The 18,385-nt window shown below is 38.3% G+C and overlaps 1 protein-coding gene across 2 annotated transcripts in view; it reads right to left on the reverse strand.

Annotated features, from left to right (window-relative positions):
• Positions 1 to 18,385, reverse strand: part of LOC122802555 (NACHT, LRR and PYD domains-containing protein 3-like) — an 826,460-nt gene that overhangs the window by 159,413 nt on the left and 648,662 nt on the right. For both annotated transcript variants that reach the window (XM_044072217.1, XM_044072216.1), the window contains exon 14: positions 13,231 to 13,401. In XM_044072217.1, coding sequence (XP_043928152.1) covers positions 13,231 to 13,401 — 171 coding nt within the window. The remainder of the gene's footprint in view (positions 1 to 13,230; positions 13,402 to 18,385) is intronic.

The raw sequence follows: 18,385 nt of genomic DNA on the forward strand, positions 1-18,385 counted from the left end.
AGCTAAAATTGGTAATTTTCAACTGGGTAAGAGAAAAATATTTTATCTCATTTTAAAAATGGGAAAAAGGGTTTGAAGGAATTTTTCTAAAGTATTCTGCTCTTCATAATTTAACTGAACTTTTTGGCAATTTTACAAAACAGGTGGGAGCCACATTCTTAAATTCCTGCCTTCTTTTTTTAAACTGGTGTGAAAATTTCCCCCTTTAAACCAGTTGGAAACCAAAAATTTGGAATTTAAAAGGGCAAAAGAAATTTGGGATTTTTATCTTTCTAAAAAAACAGTTTTAAAAGGGAAGAATCTGATTTATCTGCCTTCAGAACTTAACAAAAATGGGGAATTTTTTTTTTGTAGAAAATTGGGGTACCCACATTTTTAAAAAATTTGCCTTTTTTTTAAAAGGGCCATTTGAAAAAATTCCTGTTTAAAACTTAAAAGGGCCCCTAAGTTTGGGTTAAAACTGGGGAAATAATAGTACTTACCCTTTAAAAAATACAGAATTAAGAGTTTAAAATTTTTACTGGACGGTTTCAGTAACTTACACTTCCCTAAGGGTAACCACAAAAGGAGGGGTGTATCCATATTCATAAAGGATACCCACACCTCCAGGTTGGTGGCAACGCAAGCCGGAAACCATCCAGGTGCAACTAACCATAGGCAAAACTGCTCTACAAATTGTAGCATGCTACAGGCCACCCTCTCAAACTCAGGAACCCCACACAGCCTTCCTGAAGACACTGGAGGGTATAAATGTATCTCCAAACACCATCATATTGGGTGACTTCAACTACCCGAATATAGACTGGGAACATTACTCAAGCCTAACTTTCTAGCCCAACGGTTCCTGGAGTTCATAAATTCAAATGCCATGGAACAGCTAGTCACTGTTCCCAGAGGAGAAAATATACTAGATCTCATTGTCACAAACATGGGGACAAAATGCTCCACACGGAAGTATATCCCTCATTGGTGAGATCTGATCATAAACTAATCTCACTGGAAATCCACATCCCACCCCACCCCAAACAAAAAGACCATAGTGAAGAACTTCTCTAAAGCAAACTTCACACTACTCAAGACTGGTGTGGTATCCTTCAAGGCCCCTGAGCCAGTGGAAACCACAACCCAAGCTGCGGAAGCCCTTACAAATGCCTTCTATGAACACCTCCAGGACTGCATGGATCAGGCAATCCCAAATAAAACCAAGACTCTTTCCACAAAGGGCAAGCGTCCAGTCTGGTGGACCCCAGCCATTAACAAACTTTACAATAAGAGGAGAAAGCTATTACATGATAGAACAAAATCCATAAAAGGTAAGTCACCTGATCATTATTAGTAAAAAATACGAGCACTCATAAAATCAACTAAGGCCAATTTTGAGAGAAAAATTGCCATGGATTCAAGGACAATCATAAGGCCTTTTTCAGCTATGTTAGGAACCTGGGTGGAAACTCCCAGATATGCTCAGAATTAGTACAAAATAGTACAAAATCACTGAAACCACAGCCATTGCCAACATACTGGCAGACACGTTCCGTGCAAACTTCACCCCTCTCCCCTAAAGGAGAGATAACTATCCCAGCCGAGTGTAGCCTCCCAGACATCTCAAATGTGCAGGTGGCTGCTCTCTCTAAAGCTAAAACACAGCATCAATGGGACGGGATGGTGTCCCCGGCTGTGTGCTACACGAGCTAAATGAGGAATTAAACCCGCACATAAGGCAGCTGTTTAATCTCAGCCTTACCACAGGATCGTGCCCAAGGAGTGGCGTATGGCAACTGTTGTCCCACTCCACAAAGGCGGCGCCTCACGGACCCTGGTAATTACCGCCCCATAAGCTTAACAAGTCTAGTCTGCAAAGCTATGGAGGATCATAATGGAGCTCATAAACAAAGATATAGGGGACTTGCAGACATTGGACCCGACCCAGTTTGGCTTTGTCAAGGGAAGATCATGCCTTTTGAACTTGGTCGACTTCTTGAAACAGTCACCAAGGCCATTGATGAGGAAAGGCAGTCCATACAGCCTACCTTGACCTTGCAAAGGCTTTCGACACAATACCCCACTCGGGTATTGTAGAAAAACTTACCAGCTTAAATGTAAACCCATATGTCACAAGATGGGTTGCAAACTGGCTTAAGGACAGAACCCACAGGGTTAGAGTTGCTGGCGCTGTGTCAGACTCCAAGCCGGTCACAAGTGGTGTCCCACAGGGCTCGGTCCTTGGCCCCTATTGTTTGGCATCTACTTCTCAGAAGTACAGGCCAACATAGGAGGACTTTGGCTGACAAAGTTTGCAGACGACTGCAAACTGGGCGCCATAGTGGAAAGTGCATCAGACACGGATATCCTTCAGAAGGGACTCACGGAAACAGATAGCTGGTGCCAGAGCCATGGCCTGAAGTTAAACGCCAAAAAAATGTATAGTCATACCCTTCGGGAAAAACAAGGTAACCCCAAGCTACCATATAGGTGGCAATCCACTAAGCACAGAAGAGGTTATCAGGGACCTGGGGACCCAGGTTGACAGTGGCCTTTCTTTTGACACTCACATTGCTAAAGTGGTTAGAAAGACCTTCTACATTGCCCACCTGATCAAGAAGGGATTCACATCCAGATCTAGTGAGGTTATTGTTCCCCTGTACTCTTCACTTATCAGACCAATGATCGAGTACAATGCCCCATTCGGGATGTATCTCACCCGACATCTGCAGCAATTGGAGAGACCCCAAAAGTTCCTCACCAAAAGGATAAAGGGACTCCAAAATCTGTCATATGCTGCCAGATTGAAGAAGCTCCAGCTCTATTCAGTCACATACCGTCTGCTCAGAGGTGACATGTGCCTGACATACAAGGCCATGTCCAACCCGGAATTAATGGACATGCTCCACCTCAAAAAATCCAAATCCACCAAAACCACTAGAGCAAGCAACTTAAACCTTAGCACGGATATAAATAGGATGTGCTGGAGGGATAGATTTATCACTCAGAGACTCCCTATGCTGTGGAATAAAATCCCGGTCCATGTGAGGCAGAGCACCTCGCTGACTCTGTTCAAGAGAAATCTAGACCTGTGGATGGGAGATCGTAGGTTTACCCCGGGAATCATCTCTGTGTCACTGCTGGACAGAGGCACAACAAACTAATGGGCACAGTATTTTTTCATATAAGGGGTGGCGTAAGCCACAAAAATTTGGGCTAGGCTTATAAATGCCTTAGGGCAGATAGCCTAGTATAAACCTATGAACCTATGAACCTATGAACCACGTTTCTGTGTATCTGGAAAATGGTCTAGAAATGTGACCTGAACTAGTAATTTAACAATCAGAACTAGGTTTAGCAACAGGGACAGTTATTGGTGAACAAACAGATTCTGGAGCATTGGGATTCTTCTCAAGAACAGGGGATATTTACTGAAACGTCCTCTGGAACTGACATGCTGGATAACTCACTGAGATTTAGAGTCTTTCTCGCACGCATGATACTGCAACATAGGCTCAAACACTGGGATCAAATGTTTCCGATTATGCCTAAAATCTGCTCCTTGTGGTTCCACAATGTACAATCTCAGCTCTGGACACACACTTTTCAGGACTCCAATCTGATCAAAACCTTTTGTCATCTGCATCCTCACTATCTCTCCTTCTTGTAATGGATTGAGTGGTTTGCTGGTCTTATTGTAATAGGACTTTTGGGATAGGTTGTCTTCAACAGATGGGCTTTCACTGATCTGTTGTTCTTGACACATAGAACCAACAATTGACTATTAATAGGTAATGTGATTCTGGTTTGTCTCGACAGGAGTCTCTGTGTAGGTGAACCAAGATGTTTATCACAAGGGGCATTTTTGAGATACAAGAGATTCAAGAAAACATTGCTATTGTCTCATTTCAACTTCTTTAATAACTGTTTCGCACTTTGAACTGCACATTCTGCCAAACCATTTGACTGTGGATACTTAGGGCTACTTGTAACATGAGTAAAATCCTCTTCAGCAAATCTTTGTTGGCTTGTAAACTGTGTACCATTGTCAGAAATAACTCTATGCAGACTACCATGGGCTGCAAAATGATGCTTCATCTTAGTAATGACAGTATTTGATGCTAGATTAGCAAGTAGGTCAATCTCAAAGCAGTTTAAATAAGAGTTTACTAACACCAAGTAATGCTGACCATTCCACTTGAAAATGTCTGCAGCTACTGTTGACCAGAGTAGTTCAGGAATCTGACTCAGCTGAAATGGTTCTCTCGGTTGATGTGGCTTAGAACTATTACATACAAAACAAGAGGAAAGTACTTTCTCAATGTAACTTGACATAGAAGGCCAACACACTAGTCCTCTTGCCCTTCTTTTAGTAGAGTCTGCTCCTGAGTGGCCACAATGCAAAATAGTAATATACTCCTGTTGCAAGGACTTTGGAACAATTACTTTTGGACCTTTCATGATAATACCATCGTTAGACAAAATCACATTTCTGTATGGAAAATAAGGTTGCTGGTGTACTAGTAAGCAAGATTGTTTTGACAGCCATCCTCGACTGAAAAAGTAATTGAGCTTTTGAAGAACTGGGTGAGAGGCTGCATGACTTCTAAGCTCAGCAAGACTTGTGGAAGAAATGTTTCTCACTTCCATGACTTCAAAATCAAGTTTTTCATTTTCATGCTGTTCAGTGGTATTTATGGGCGATCTGGACAATGTATCAGCAAGATAAAGAAGTTTGTCCTTCATGTAGACAAGACTGAAATTATACTTTTGCTATTTCAACATCTTGCATTGCAATCTGGCAGGAGCTATATGCATAGGCTTTCTCAAAATAGTGACTAGAGGCTGGTGATCAGTTTCAATCTGGATAGGTATACCATAAATATAATCATGGAACTTCGAACATGCAAACACAATTGCCAAGAGTTATTTCTCTTTTCAAACATGCAAACACAATTGCCAAGAGTTCTTTCTCTATCTGTGCATACTGCAGAGTTCTGGACACATAGGCTACTGCTCTACCCTCTTGAAGAATAACTGCACCAAGACCAAATTTTGAAGTGTTACAAGAAAGAATTACTGGTTTGTGAGCATCATAGTATCTGAGAGTTGATAGACTGACAATGTTCTGTTTCAAGACATCAAATGCTCTTTACTATTGTTCTAATCATGACCAGGATACATTTTTACATGTTAACTCTTTGAGCGGTGCTGACAGTTGACTCAAGTCTGGAATTAACTTGTCTAGATAGTTAACCATTCCAAGAAAACATTGTAGGGCTTGAACATTGTCTGGAGCTGGTATCTCAAGAATGGGTTCCTATCGCATGATCGAAAATTGTAAATGGTGAATGCGTATTGAGCAAAACCAATTGGTCAAAATGTCGAAATGTCATGAGCATAACACAGAAATCACCGTAGGGAATATTTTCCCTTTACTTCAATACAGTGCAATCTTGGAGTAGGAATATTTAAGTAGCAGGGGTGTGGGGGGCACAGCCCACCACATGGGGGGTGCAGGGGGGCTTGCCTCCCTGCCTACAGCATTTAGGTAAGTATAGTTTTTTATTTTTATTTTTTTATTATATTTTCGAAATTTCAAACATCACTGATATGGTGTCGACCATATGGTGTTCGATGTTTGAAACTTTCGAAAATAAAATATAGACCCCACAAGAAAATATAATATAGACCCCTCAAGAATTGCAGTTTGCTTGGAAGGATCTGGACATAAGCCTGAACTGGTAAATAAATGACCAACATAAGTACCTTCACATAGCCTGAATTTGCACATCTGAGGATTCAGATTAATAGTCACTTCACATGCTTTTTCCAGAACTTTGAGGTTTCTGTCATGCTCAGCTTCACCATTACCTCCTACTAGTATATTATCTATTATAATAGCACATGGATACCCAAAAAGAAATTTGCTCCATTGCACACTGGAAGACCTCACTGGCAAAATTTATCCCAAATGGCATTCTCAAAAATCTGTACCTGCCAAAAGGAATACTGAAGGTAGTTGGCAATGAAGACTTTTGATCAAGCAAAATTTGCCAACACAAACTCGTTGCATCCAAGACAGAAAAACAGTGGCATTTGGAATGAGAGCAGTGACTTCTTTGACTGTACGCATTGGATGATGAGGTCTTTTTAGTGCTTTGTTCAAATCTTGTGGATCAATACATATTCTGATATCATCTGAGCTTTTCTTATGAGCTACAACCATGGAAGATACCCATTCAGTAGGTTCATTAACTGGACAAATTACACTTTGTTGCACCATTTTATCTTGCTTGGTTTTGACTCTGTTCTGCATAGCTACTGGAACTTTCTGGGCTGGTCTGACAACTGGACTGACCTCTGGGTCTAACTTCATAGAGTACACAACTGGGAATTTGTCTAGTTTGCCTTTGAAAAGATCAGCATAAGTTGAGAAAATATACTGGGTGAAATTAGAGTAGTGGTCTTTTAAGCTAACATGATGGACTTCCTTGTTAAATGAAAGTAGTCACATTTTCAAAATGTCTCTGAGGCCTAGTAATGACTGTATGTGCCTTCTGACCACATAAAATTGCAAGTCATAGCTGTTCCCAGTAGAGTAATATGAAAGCACTACTGAACCTTCAGTTTGAATTTCTTCGTCACCATAAGTAACAAGATTCACACACTTTGCAAATCAAGCTTCTTAGCAGCACATACTCTAGCAAATGTTTCTGCTGCCATACCATTGCACTTTGAACCTGTATCAACTTTGAGCTCCATGGGTATTCCATTTTTCTGAACAGTACAAAAAACTTCTTTCTTTGCCCAAAAAACTACTGCATTGACTGTTTCATTAAGTACTGACACACCATCAGAATAAAAAGTAGGGTCACAGATTTCTAATTAATCAACTTGTCTCTTGGAATGTTCTCTTTTAATTAAAGAATGAACCCCTTTTTATTTACAGAATCTTTGGAAATTATTCCACTTTCTATATCTGTGGTGTTGCTGACCAAAAGCTAAGCACTTTTCTCTTTTAGATACATGATTTCCACCACAATTACGACAGTTGACTATGAGGCTAGATGAACATGAGCCTTCACTCTTATGCTTGTTTGCTGAGTCACCCTGAGACTGTGCACACTCTGGAATTTGCTTGAAAACTGCAGGGTTGACCTGTAAGTTTTGCAGGGCTCACAGTTGCTGTCATGTGCTTGGGCCGGTTTCTTTTAACCATGTGCTGCATACTATCAACATTGGCCTTAGAAGTTACTGGAAGTATGCATTTCTCATTTGTAAGCATATTTATGTGCTTTTCTGTAAACTCATATACTATATCTGACAAATCTCAATGGCCTTATTCAAAGTTAAATCACTGTCATGAAGCATAATCTTTCTCACAGCATCATATTTAATACCACACATGTCTGTCTTTTATCAACTCACCCCTTAAATCACCAAATTTGTAAGTTTTAGTTTTGTTTCTCAAATCAGTTAAATATGCTGCAAAAGTTTCCCCATACTTTTGATCTCTTCTGTAAAAGAAGTGCATTTCCATTGTAATATTTGAGGTTACTCATTTCCTTAAAATTATATTTTAAGCAGTTGAGGTCTTCCCTTGACTCAGCCAGTAGAACGATATGATGCTTTACCCCTCTCCTGCAAATACAGCAGGTGCATATACAAATGAACATTCTCTTTCTATGGCTTCTGAACCAGCTAAATTAAGCAGAATAAGTGCCTTTGTATGGTCATCTTAATCAGAAAATGTAGCTTGTATGAAATTATGGTGTTCTTGCTCAAACTTTCTCCAGTTCTCTGCAATATTATTATCAAATACAAGTGGACCTGGTTTTCAAAATATGTTTGCAATGCCAACAAAGTTTGCTCAGACACACTGAAAATATGGCCCTTGTAATTATATACGAACATGCACACACAGCCAGTATTTGTAATAACATTCAGATGCACAATAACCTCTTTGAAATACTTTTCTTTGTAGAATATGCTTTGAAATGACTGTACTTAAAAAAAAACTATACTGTAATACTACACAAACACTTCATACACTTTGAATATCTCAAATAGCTTTAATTAATGCAAAAAGGTAGCTCATAGTGAGAAGTGTGGTCAATTTCCTTATTTTATACATTTTTTGCAATTCGAACTTTATTTCAAACATTTTATATAGTTATTTCAAAGATTTGTGTTAATATATTGCAGTTTCAGGCATTTTAACTAGAAATTCATTTAAAGCATTCTGAGTGCTTTGTTTTATGTTTTGCGAATAAGAAATAATTTATGTAAGTTTTGATATCTGAAATTCATTTCTGACCTTTCTTTGTGAGTCATATGTGCAGCAGGGATGATTCAGTGCTGTATATTCCTCCAGCATTAACCGAGTGCCCCTCGGTCTTGAATCTGGATCCCACTTCTGACACCATGTTGCTAGTCTTGTTTCACAAGTGAAGACAAACAGGCAGAGTAGTTTCTTTATATGCTTTATTACATAGAATCACATCAGGATGGATAGCAGCAGTAAAAATATAAACAGACTGATTAACGGACAAACTACACATACTTGCATGCTCACATCTCAACAGCTTACTACAAAATGGCAGTTAGGCTCGCATGTGCTCAGTATTTATAAACATATGCAAGCCCCTGGAAAGCTTCTTAAAGGTGTACATACATATTGATCTACAGGTATCATTTCCTATCCAGTCTATGGAGGTAGAACTCAAAAGAATGCAAAGGCTTGGAATAACATTAAATGTAACCGAACATAGTCAGAGTTATTCTCCACACCTCTCAACTGTTCAGATTTTCTCAGAATGTCCACATTTTTTCTTCATGATTTGGGTCTGTTTCTCAAAAATTGTGGTTTCCTGGCAAATCATTGAGAATTGAAGTCTGAAAATAATTACATAAATTTGAGTTTTAGACTTTAAATCCTTTGTAAGATTCATGCTAATGTAAAACCTGTTATTCTATCAACTTTCTAAGTTTGTAAGAGCGATATTTAAAAATTGTCCCTATTTTGGGCCTTTGTTCCTCAGTATTTATGGCTTTGTCCAGATTTCTTTCTCTAAGAGGTTGAGAGGTATAGTATTCTCCAATGGTTACAGTAATTAATAGAATGTTCATGTGTGAATATATATTGTTTTAAAAGGGATTAGTGCATGAAAGATTAATTCTCTGTACTTTATTGGACATTGCACCTAAACTAGTAAATGCTAAAGCATTTTTTATGTTGGATGCTTTCAGCAGGTTTTGGCAAATATCCTTGGAGAAACATACCCCAAAACTGCAGTGCTCCATGTTATCAAAAATTCTAGGTTAAACTAAGATAGTAGCTGTTTTGAGACGAATGAGCTTCAGCACTTTGATGACAGTATAAGAGCAAGTGGAATCAGGCTAGGTACAAGTGAAGTCAGAACAATAGCCGAGTTACAGAATCGATCTTGAGTGAATGAGTTAAGACAAGACACAGGCATGACTAACTACTTAGTTAAGTTTGTACCTGATACATTGACTGTGCTACATTCATTAGCAGACATGTTAGAGAAAGATCTACCCTATTCCTGGAGAAATGCTTAAGTCCAAGCTTTCAACAGAGTGAAAGAAATGCTCACAACTCCAATGCTAGCATACATTTTCACTAAATCGCCAGTAGTGAGTACAAATACAAGTAGCTCTGGTCTGGGTACAACATTACTTCAAATAAATGAAGAGGCATTACATCCTGTTGCCTATACTCCAGAACACTAGCTGATGCTGAACAGAGATATTCACAATAAAAAATAATGCCTTGCATGTGTGTAGGCATTTGAGCCTTTCTCCAGATACTTATTAAGGCTTGAGAGTTTCCAAATCTAGACTGACCACAAACCATTGGTTCCACTAATTAATTAATATGACCTAGACAAAATGCCTCCCAGATGCTAGAGACTACTGATCAGGGTGAGAAGGCTCAATACAAAAGTAAAACGTGCCTGGAAAACACTTGGTTGTTGTAGACATATTCATATCCCGACCAACCATTACCTAATACTAAAGAAGATCCTGTCATCTATTTGCAGACCATGATGACTACTAAACCAGTGACTACCAAGGATCTAGAAAAGATTAAGCAGAGTACCAAAAATGAAAATTAAGCACAAGTCTCTCATGCATAAGTAGTGTACTGAAGAGCAAAAAAATAGAAGGATAATTCCTTCTAGTGGCACACCGACCAGGTGGCCAGATGCATGACAACCCCCCCACCCCCAGCCATTCGAGGTCCTGTTTCTGTGCCCTGCTTCCAACCCTTATTCAACATATTTTTCTAAAAAAAAAAGAAATAATTTCTTCATTTAAACTGTAACAAATGATGATTGTATGGGATATAGGAAATTCACCCCAGGGATCACATCAGTCACCCTGCTAGACAGCAGACCAGGGAAGTAAATATTGTGGGAAAAAATATCCAGGGAATTGTTATGGCTAGGCTCATATCGGCCCTAGGGTCAGTAGCCTAGTACCAATTTATGAACCTATGAACCTATAAATAGTTGCTACTGTTTATAACATGTCTGCACAGAGCACTACAGTGCTCAGGTTTAAGTAAAAAAAAAAACAAACTTTAAACTTTAGCAAACTGCATTTGGTACAGTTTAGACCACACACATAGCAGTATAGCACTCAGGTCTTGACTGCAAATGCAGTATTGGCTTTTAAGAGCCAGTATTGCATTAAACAGAGATTGAGATTGGCTGATCGCATACCACTCCCCCGAACAATTTGTGCTAAGGGAAGTTGCACCTCTCTCCACGCCCTAGCTTCACTAACTATTAGTTACTGTGCTACACAAGTGACCTGAAACGAAAGTAAAGTCAGAGTACAGCATCAATTTTGAAACTATCACTGTGATATGAACAGATAACCTATGGGAATATTCAGTAGTCTTTCTTGATCATCATAGCATGGAGAATGACTTGTGCTGGTTTAATGGCAATCAAAGTTTTAAAAGAAAAAGGAACTTAGAATCAGATTACAAAGTTTGCATGACTATGTTTGGCTGAGAAAGAGATAATTTAATCTTGTCTCACAAGGGGAATCAAGCTGTGTTTTTATTTTTAGTTTTACAAATACCAAAAAAACGTATTTAGAAGTTCATCTAAGAATAAATATTTAATAAAACCAAGCTCCTTGCTTTAGTCATAATGGATACAGACAGATGTCCTAATTTTGATTGGTAGTTGGAATCCTGCATAAACCAATAAGGTCACATCCACACTGTTACTCTTTTTGGCTATTGAAGTGCATAGAAAGATCCTGATTGGCTAGCAAAAACTCTTAAATTTGTAATGTTCACTGGATTGAGTCTGGCCAGTGAAATAGATATCCATTCTGACTTTGTTTCATTCAAGAACGACAACATAGAGGATATTATACTAAAGTACTTAAGACAAATTGTCTAGTTGTTTGACACTTGGTTTATATATATATTAAGAGTGAAACATTTGAATGGCTTTTAATGTCAGCTGTATTGGGCATATCTAGACAAAGTGACATTCAACTTGATTTTGATGCACACAAGAAGGATTAATCTATGTTAGTTGCTCATTTTAATTAGAAAGGTTATATTAAGAAAGGCACTGAAATATGAAATGCACTTTTTGCTTTGCCTGCAGTGAAACTCAGGCAGATTTCTTAATTCTGATTGGTGACTGACATTCTGCTTAAACTTGTAAGACTTTACATACGTTACTTCTCTTATTGGTCTTTAAAATGCAGAAGATGAACTGGATTGGTTTGTAATTACTCTCAGGCTTACAATACCTAACATTTTTTTAATATAAATATGATTCATGATGTGCAGACAATTCTTCACCTAATAACTAAGTAATTTTCAAAAAGTAATTAAGAATAGCAGTAATATGATATATTATGCCCGTGATGAATGTAGAGATTTTGATCTAGAATCGTGCACGATAGTTACTTTCAACTTATAAGATTCTAGTGATGTTATCTTTCTTATTGGCTGCTTATATACAGAAAATGGCTTGGACTGTCATCCAAACACAGAAGATGACATGGATTGGTTCATAACTGCTAGCTGGATGGATATCAGGCTGACAACCTAACTTGCCTATGTAGACATTCCGAATGCATATGAATTAGATTTGAGCATTGAAAGAATATAGTTTTTTGATTGGCTATGTACTGTCTTCAGTAAGACTACTTAGTTCTTATGACTGCTACAACCTCAATTGGTCTCATTGTGACAGAGACCACTTCAGATTTGTCTTTTAACACTTTTATAGACCAATGAAATGTTAGAACATATTGAATGTATTTTCAATTTGTTTTAATTAATTCACTTTGTTTTAATTAACTGACTTTGTTGATTGGTTATGATAATGTTTAAATAGGAGGGTATAACATATGTTTTTCAGATCTGGAGAGGGGTTTTTAACTGAAAGCACTAATCTGTATCACATCTTGTTCTGTTTGTTTTGATTAAAGTGTATGACTAAGACTATGGTAGTCAAACTGCTCTTCATTTTGATGCAAATATTAATTAACAATGTTGTCTCTCCCAGAAATATGACCAGCATCTTTCTAGCACAGTAAAGTGATTCAACTGTACAGAGCTGTTTGACAGGCAAATTGAGAAAGAGCATACACTGTCTTTTGATGGCAAGCACTGATTCATTTCAGTTGAAGGATTGGGGCTGTCTTAACTGTGGAAGGTAAATACATTAAAGCTGTGTCTGTGTGTGTGTGTGTGTGTGTGTGTGTGTGTGTGTGTGTGTGTGTGTGTGTGTGTGTGTGAACGTGCGTGTTCCTGTGTGCCCACTGTGTGTGTATGTGTGTGTGTGTGTGTGTGTGTGTGTATATGTGTGTGTGTGTGTGAGTGTGCATACAGAAGTGCATTGTATAATCAGTGTGTTTGAAGATGCCTGTGCAACTGTGCTGCTTGGGCTACTAGAGTTAACACTTGCTAGGTTAGGTTAAACTGCACTGTTGACTGATTCAGAGACATAATAATGAACTTCTCATGTCTCTGAATTACAGAATATTGCAATCACACTACGGTTTTGCAGTTTTCCACTGAACTAGAATATTAATTCAAAGAGTTTTCTGTTTAGAGCTTCTTTAATTCTTCTCAAATCAAAATCAAGCTAACCAACTTATAATGTAGGCCAAGTGACAGGTAAACAAATTTAGTAGGTGAATGATTTTACAATCTTTAATGTGTTGTTTGTTCATACTTACTTCAGATTTTGGATATTACATCTAGGATTATCCAAAGCATCAGCAAGGTACTTCATTCCTGTGTTGCCAAACTTGTTGTTGCACAGGTTTAACTCTTTTAAAGACAGGTTTTCAACAAGTGCAGATGCAATGTATTTACAGGAAATGTCAGTGATGTCAGTTCCATACAAGCTAAAAGAAATACACAAGGATTAAAAGTGCTATAACTGTGACATTAACAATACATTGGTAGGATTACATGGTTATCTTTTGTTGTAGGCAAGATATCACCCATTTCAACAACTTTAAGCATACATTAAATCGAATATTTATGTATTTTTGATTGATGTGAATTATCATTATAACTGTGAGCTGTGCAATATTAGTCTGTGAAACCATTATAATAAATGAAAACAGTAAAGAAAGACCAAAACATTAAATAAAGGGTTAACGTTTTCACACCTAGCCTGATTGGAATTTCAAAGCTTCTGACATCTGCATAGTTCCTTCCTGGGCAACTTTTGCCTGAGCAAAAATTCTGAGAAAGCTGTTTTGTAACCTGCCAATAAACAAATGCATATATCTCAAAAACTTTAAAAGTTACAAAAAAAGTTAAAAGAGGGATATTAATATAACTTCTTTGCAATGGTGATATTAATTTTTAAGCCAGATCTATTGATAATTTTATGTTGAACAAGTAATTCAATAATATGTCAAATTAATTCTTATAAATTATGCAAACTAGTACTATTTCTGTAACCATAGTAGGTGGACCCTAACTACCCATGTAAGTTTTATTCATGAAGATGTGATCTTCAATTTACTGCAAAGCAGTTTTGTAGATGTTACTCTGTTTTTCAGATAGTTGCATAATTGTGATTTGTATGCATATTTGCATATTTAATGAACAAATAAATGCAAATATCTGCAAAGCAATGCCTGTTGGACCCTATCAGTGCAAAGATTTTTCAACAATATGAATACATTATTTTGCTACCATGGAATATCATATAAACATACTCTGGTTAAAGTTATTATTATAATCATTACTATATGAGTTTTAAACACATGCAGGTAGGTGTGCGTGTGCATATGTGTGTCTTCTGTGAAGGGTGGGCACCGGGCTGGCAACTTGACACCATAAAAACTCCACTGCCAATCAATCTGCAGACTGGTGATCTGCTGTGGTGACCCCTAATAGGAGAAGCTGAAAGACAATTAGCATATGGCATATGCTAATAATATTTCAATTAAATAACTCATATTTTCTCAGGTACTGGGTACCCCATTTGTTCAAGGAGCCATTCCATACCACTGTTGTGAGTGGGCAGGGAGGATTGGCATGCTTATCTTGGAGGGGTGGGAGCTTGAATGCCAGTCCTTCACTGAGCTGTGGCAGAGGCTGTAGCTCAGGAGGAATAGCAGTGCTGGGGGAGCCCAGCAGACATAACTACCCTATGTGTCTAGGGTGGAGTAATTGCTCATGTAACAGCTCATTGTCCTTATTGCACCTTGTAAATTGTACACCTAGCTTAATGGGTGCATATGATGTCATCACAGTGGGGGAGGGCTTTAGGACTACAGAAAATCTTGGCCCTTCAGGGTGCTGTGACTACTACTGGTAGTTTTGACCATCACCCCCAGGTATAAATTAAAACAAAATAGAGAAGTGGTCTCAACCTAGGGGAAGAAATGGGACAAAAAATATGATAAGAGAGAGGCTATATGGTCAACAGGGAGCTGGAAAAACACACACATGCACACGCACATACGCGCACACGCGCACACACACATGAAAATTTTTGCACATTATACCAGAAAACAATTCAGAAAAAAAAACTGTTAACAGCTATATACAAGGCATACATCTAAAAATATTGTTACTTCATAAAAGTGCTGTCAATTGCTGACACTGAAACATCACAAGCCACTTAATCCCAGCATGCTTTAAAACTGCATATAAGATAAACAATTAAATTTAGCAAATGACAGCTGAATGTACAAATGTCTGAGAAAAACAAAATGCCTGCAAATAAACATTCAAATCATTATTTCATACAGCGCCACTTTAAATCACTATTCTCGGTATTATCAATGCTGATTTAAACTGAAAAAGTGTAGCATACCCAAAGTTTGTAAGACTGCATCACTACAGATTTAATTTAAAGCAGAAATAACAGAAAAGAACAGAAAAATAAATTACATAAAAGTAGCAATCCATGGCATGAGGTTTGGAGTTCTGATAGGATTTATGAACTTCTTGTTAGATCACCCGATGTTTCAACCTTGCTTTTTTAATTTTGCCAGTGACAAATAAATCCTACTGTAATCCATAATCCTCTCATAGATTATTAAAACAATAATACATGGCATGCCATGGGATCTAGTGGGATATACTCCAAACTAACAACACCTGATCATGAGGGTAAAGCCTTAGCGGGCAAATATTGAGGTCAGCAGTAGGTAAATCCCATCATAAACAAAGCCTTCCCCCTGCCATATATTAATATATATATACATATGCACGCACACACACACACACACACACACACACACACACACACTGTCCTGTGTTTATCACATGATGATGTTCATGCACTGTATATCACACATGCATTGTTGGTAGGCTCCTTTTAAGCCATTCAGTTGTGAAAACTTCTTTGAGAAGAACAGGAAGTGGAAATGTAAATGTAGTATAAATAGGAGTGGGTTGTCTTTGTGTGGCACTGTGAATTTCTCCTTTACATAGCAATTTTTATCACCATTGCTGTGGTTATATTTTGTCTTTTAACTCTGTCACACTGTCTTTCTTCCAAAACTGCTTGCTTCCTCTATGAATTTAGTTGTTTGATCAGGCTACAAGGCAGTGGTCATATAGGTTAATAGGTTCATAGGTTCATACTAGGCTATCTGCCCTAGGGCATTTATAAGCCTAGCCAGAGTGTGTATGGCTTTCGCCACCCATTTTAAATTAATTTTGCTATGCCCTTTTTCGAGGTTAGTATACTGTGCCTCTGTCTAACAGTGACACAGAAGTGATACCCGGTAAAACTCACGATCTCCCATCCACTCATCAAGATTCCTCTTGAAGAGAGTCACTGAGGACTCTGCCTAACCTGGACTGGGATTTTATTCCAGAGTGAAGGGAGCCTCTGGGTTATGAATCTGTCCCTCCAGCATGTCCTATTTATTTCAGTGCTGAGGTTTAAGTCCCTCAGCACGTGGCTTCGATGGGATTTGGATTTTCTGAGGTGCAGCATGTCCATTAATTCCGGGTTGGACATGGCTTTATACGTCAGGCACAGATCGCCTCTGAGCAGGCGGTATGCCACTGAGTAGAGCTGGAGTTTCTTTAACCGGGCAGCATACGGCATCTGTTTGAGCCCCTTGATCCTCTTGGTGAGGTACTTTTGGGGTCTTTCCAGTTGCTGCAGGTGTCTGGTAAGGTACATCCCAAAAGGGGCATTGTACTCAATTATACCCTGTGAGTTTAAAAATGTAAATGTTATTTGCTTAAATATACTAATGACCGCTGCCTCCTCCACCACAACTGATGTACGATGGCAGATATCTTTAAAGATGTATTGGCAATCGATGGTGACCTTGCTCATGTGTACAGAGATTACTATTCCCTGAAAAGATATTACAAGACTGTGTGAGTTATTACAGGATTTAATCCAACCAGACTGAGGTCTGGACCAACTAAAATGAGGAATTCAGCAAATTTATATGAGGTATGGTATAAGCAAGCAAGCAATGAAGACTCCTCTTTCCTTTTGGAATTTTCCCTTTACCCAGTGTCTGGGAATTGACTGATTGTTTTGTGATTGGGTGGTGCAGTGGTGCAGCATTTAGTGTTGTCACCTCACAGCAAGAGGTTCTCTGGTTCGATTGTCAGCTGGGGTGCCTTCTCTGTGGAGTTTGCATGTCCTCCCTGTGTTTGAGTGGGTTTCCCACAGGTTGTCTGTTTTCCTTCCACATTCTGAACACATTTATCTATACAGTTTCTTCCTGGGTCTCCTCTGAAAATGGGCTCTGTCCCAGTCAGTCTTTCTGGATAAATAAATGACTTTCTACTTTATTTAGGAAATGAAGAGTATAATGTGCTTCACTGACTTCATAGTCTTCTCTTTCTCCTTCAGTCTTATGAAAAGAGCTTGTGCTAGTGTTCCCAGAAGCCACTCCATATTCAATGAGGCCCTAAGGAGTCATAGCTTGACATACTCATGCTGGGACTGGGTCTTCAGCCAGGAATGTGTTTTAATGACCGGCCCAGTAGAAGCAGCCCAAGATGTTATATCTAGAACATCATGGCCACATTTTACGATATATCTCCCTGCCTGCACAATAGTCTGGGGCTAACTGGTGATTTTTGCCTTCACTGACTCATTGTTTAACTACCCTAAACTCTTCAGGTGTGCCTTTAAAAGCTCACCCTGATATTTAATCATGTGACTCAGACAGTTCAGAGTTGTGAAGTTAAAAGCTTAGTAGGGAGGTGTTGAAAACACACAGTCTAATGTGAACATGGACTTCCTGGCAGTACCAGAAATAAAGATATAATACTTAAGCACACAATTTTATGAAATGCTATTTTTTAGTATTTATATTAACATCAGAGAAAAAAGAAAGCAACGCAAGAGCCAGGTATCAGAATGTAGATGAGAAAGTGAAGGAAACTTACACAGGATAAGTGATTTTAGGTCACACACAAAGGAAGATACTGAAATGTCCTTATAGCACTGATTATGAAAATTGGCATTTTTAAAATATTATATATTTATACGGTATATAATATATAATGGCTTAGCTAGATTTGACTTACTGCCACAATAACAATACAGGATAAAGTAATGGAGTGCAGCACCTTTCAGTGTTTTACATGAACAGAACTGAATATATAGTAATTTATTCATAATTATAAATATAATTATGATGTGGTATTATTATATTAGTAACCAAGAAAAAAGTAGATTCACGCTTAACAGAAAGAAAACATAAATCCACAGAATAAAAACATGCTGTATCCTGATCATATAAGTCACTTTATTCATCTTAAAAAAACAAGGCTTCCTCAGAAATAACAAAGCTATAAGAGACACTTCTTCTGGCTTTTCCCGGTTAGGGGTCGCCACAGTGGATCACCTTGTCCCCTCATGATTGGCAGTGCAGTTTT

Source organism: Protopterus annectens, chromosome 5.part0, assembly GCF_019279795.1.
Source record: "Protopterus annectens isolate FY-2018-M chromosome 5.part0, PAN1.0, whole genome shotgun sequence".
Taxonomy (NCBI): domain Eukaryota; kingdom Metazoa; phylum Chordata; order Ceratodontiformes; family Protopteridae; genus Protopterus; species Protopterus annectens.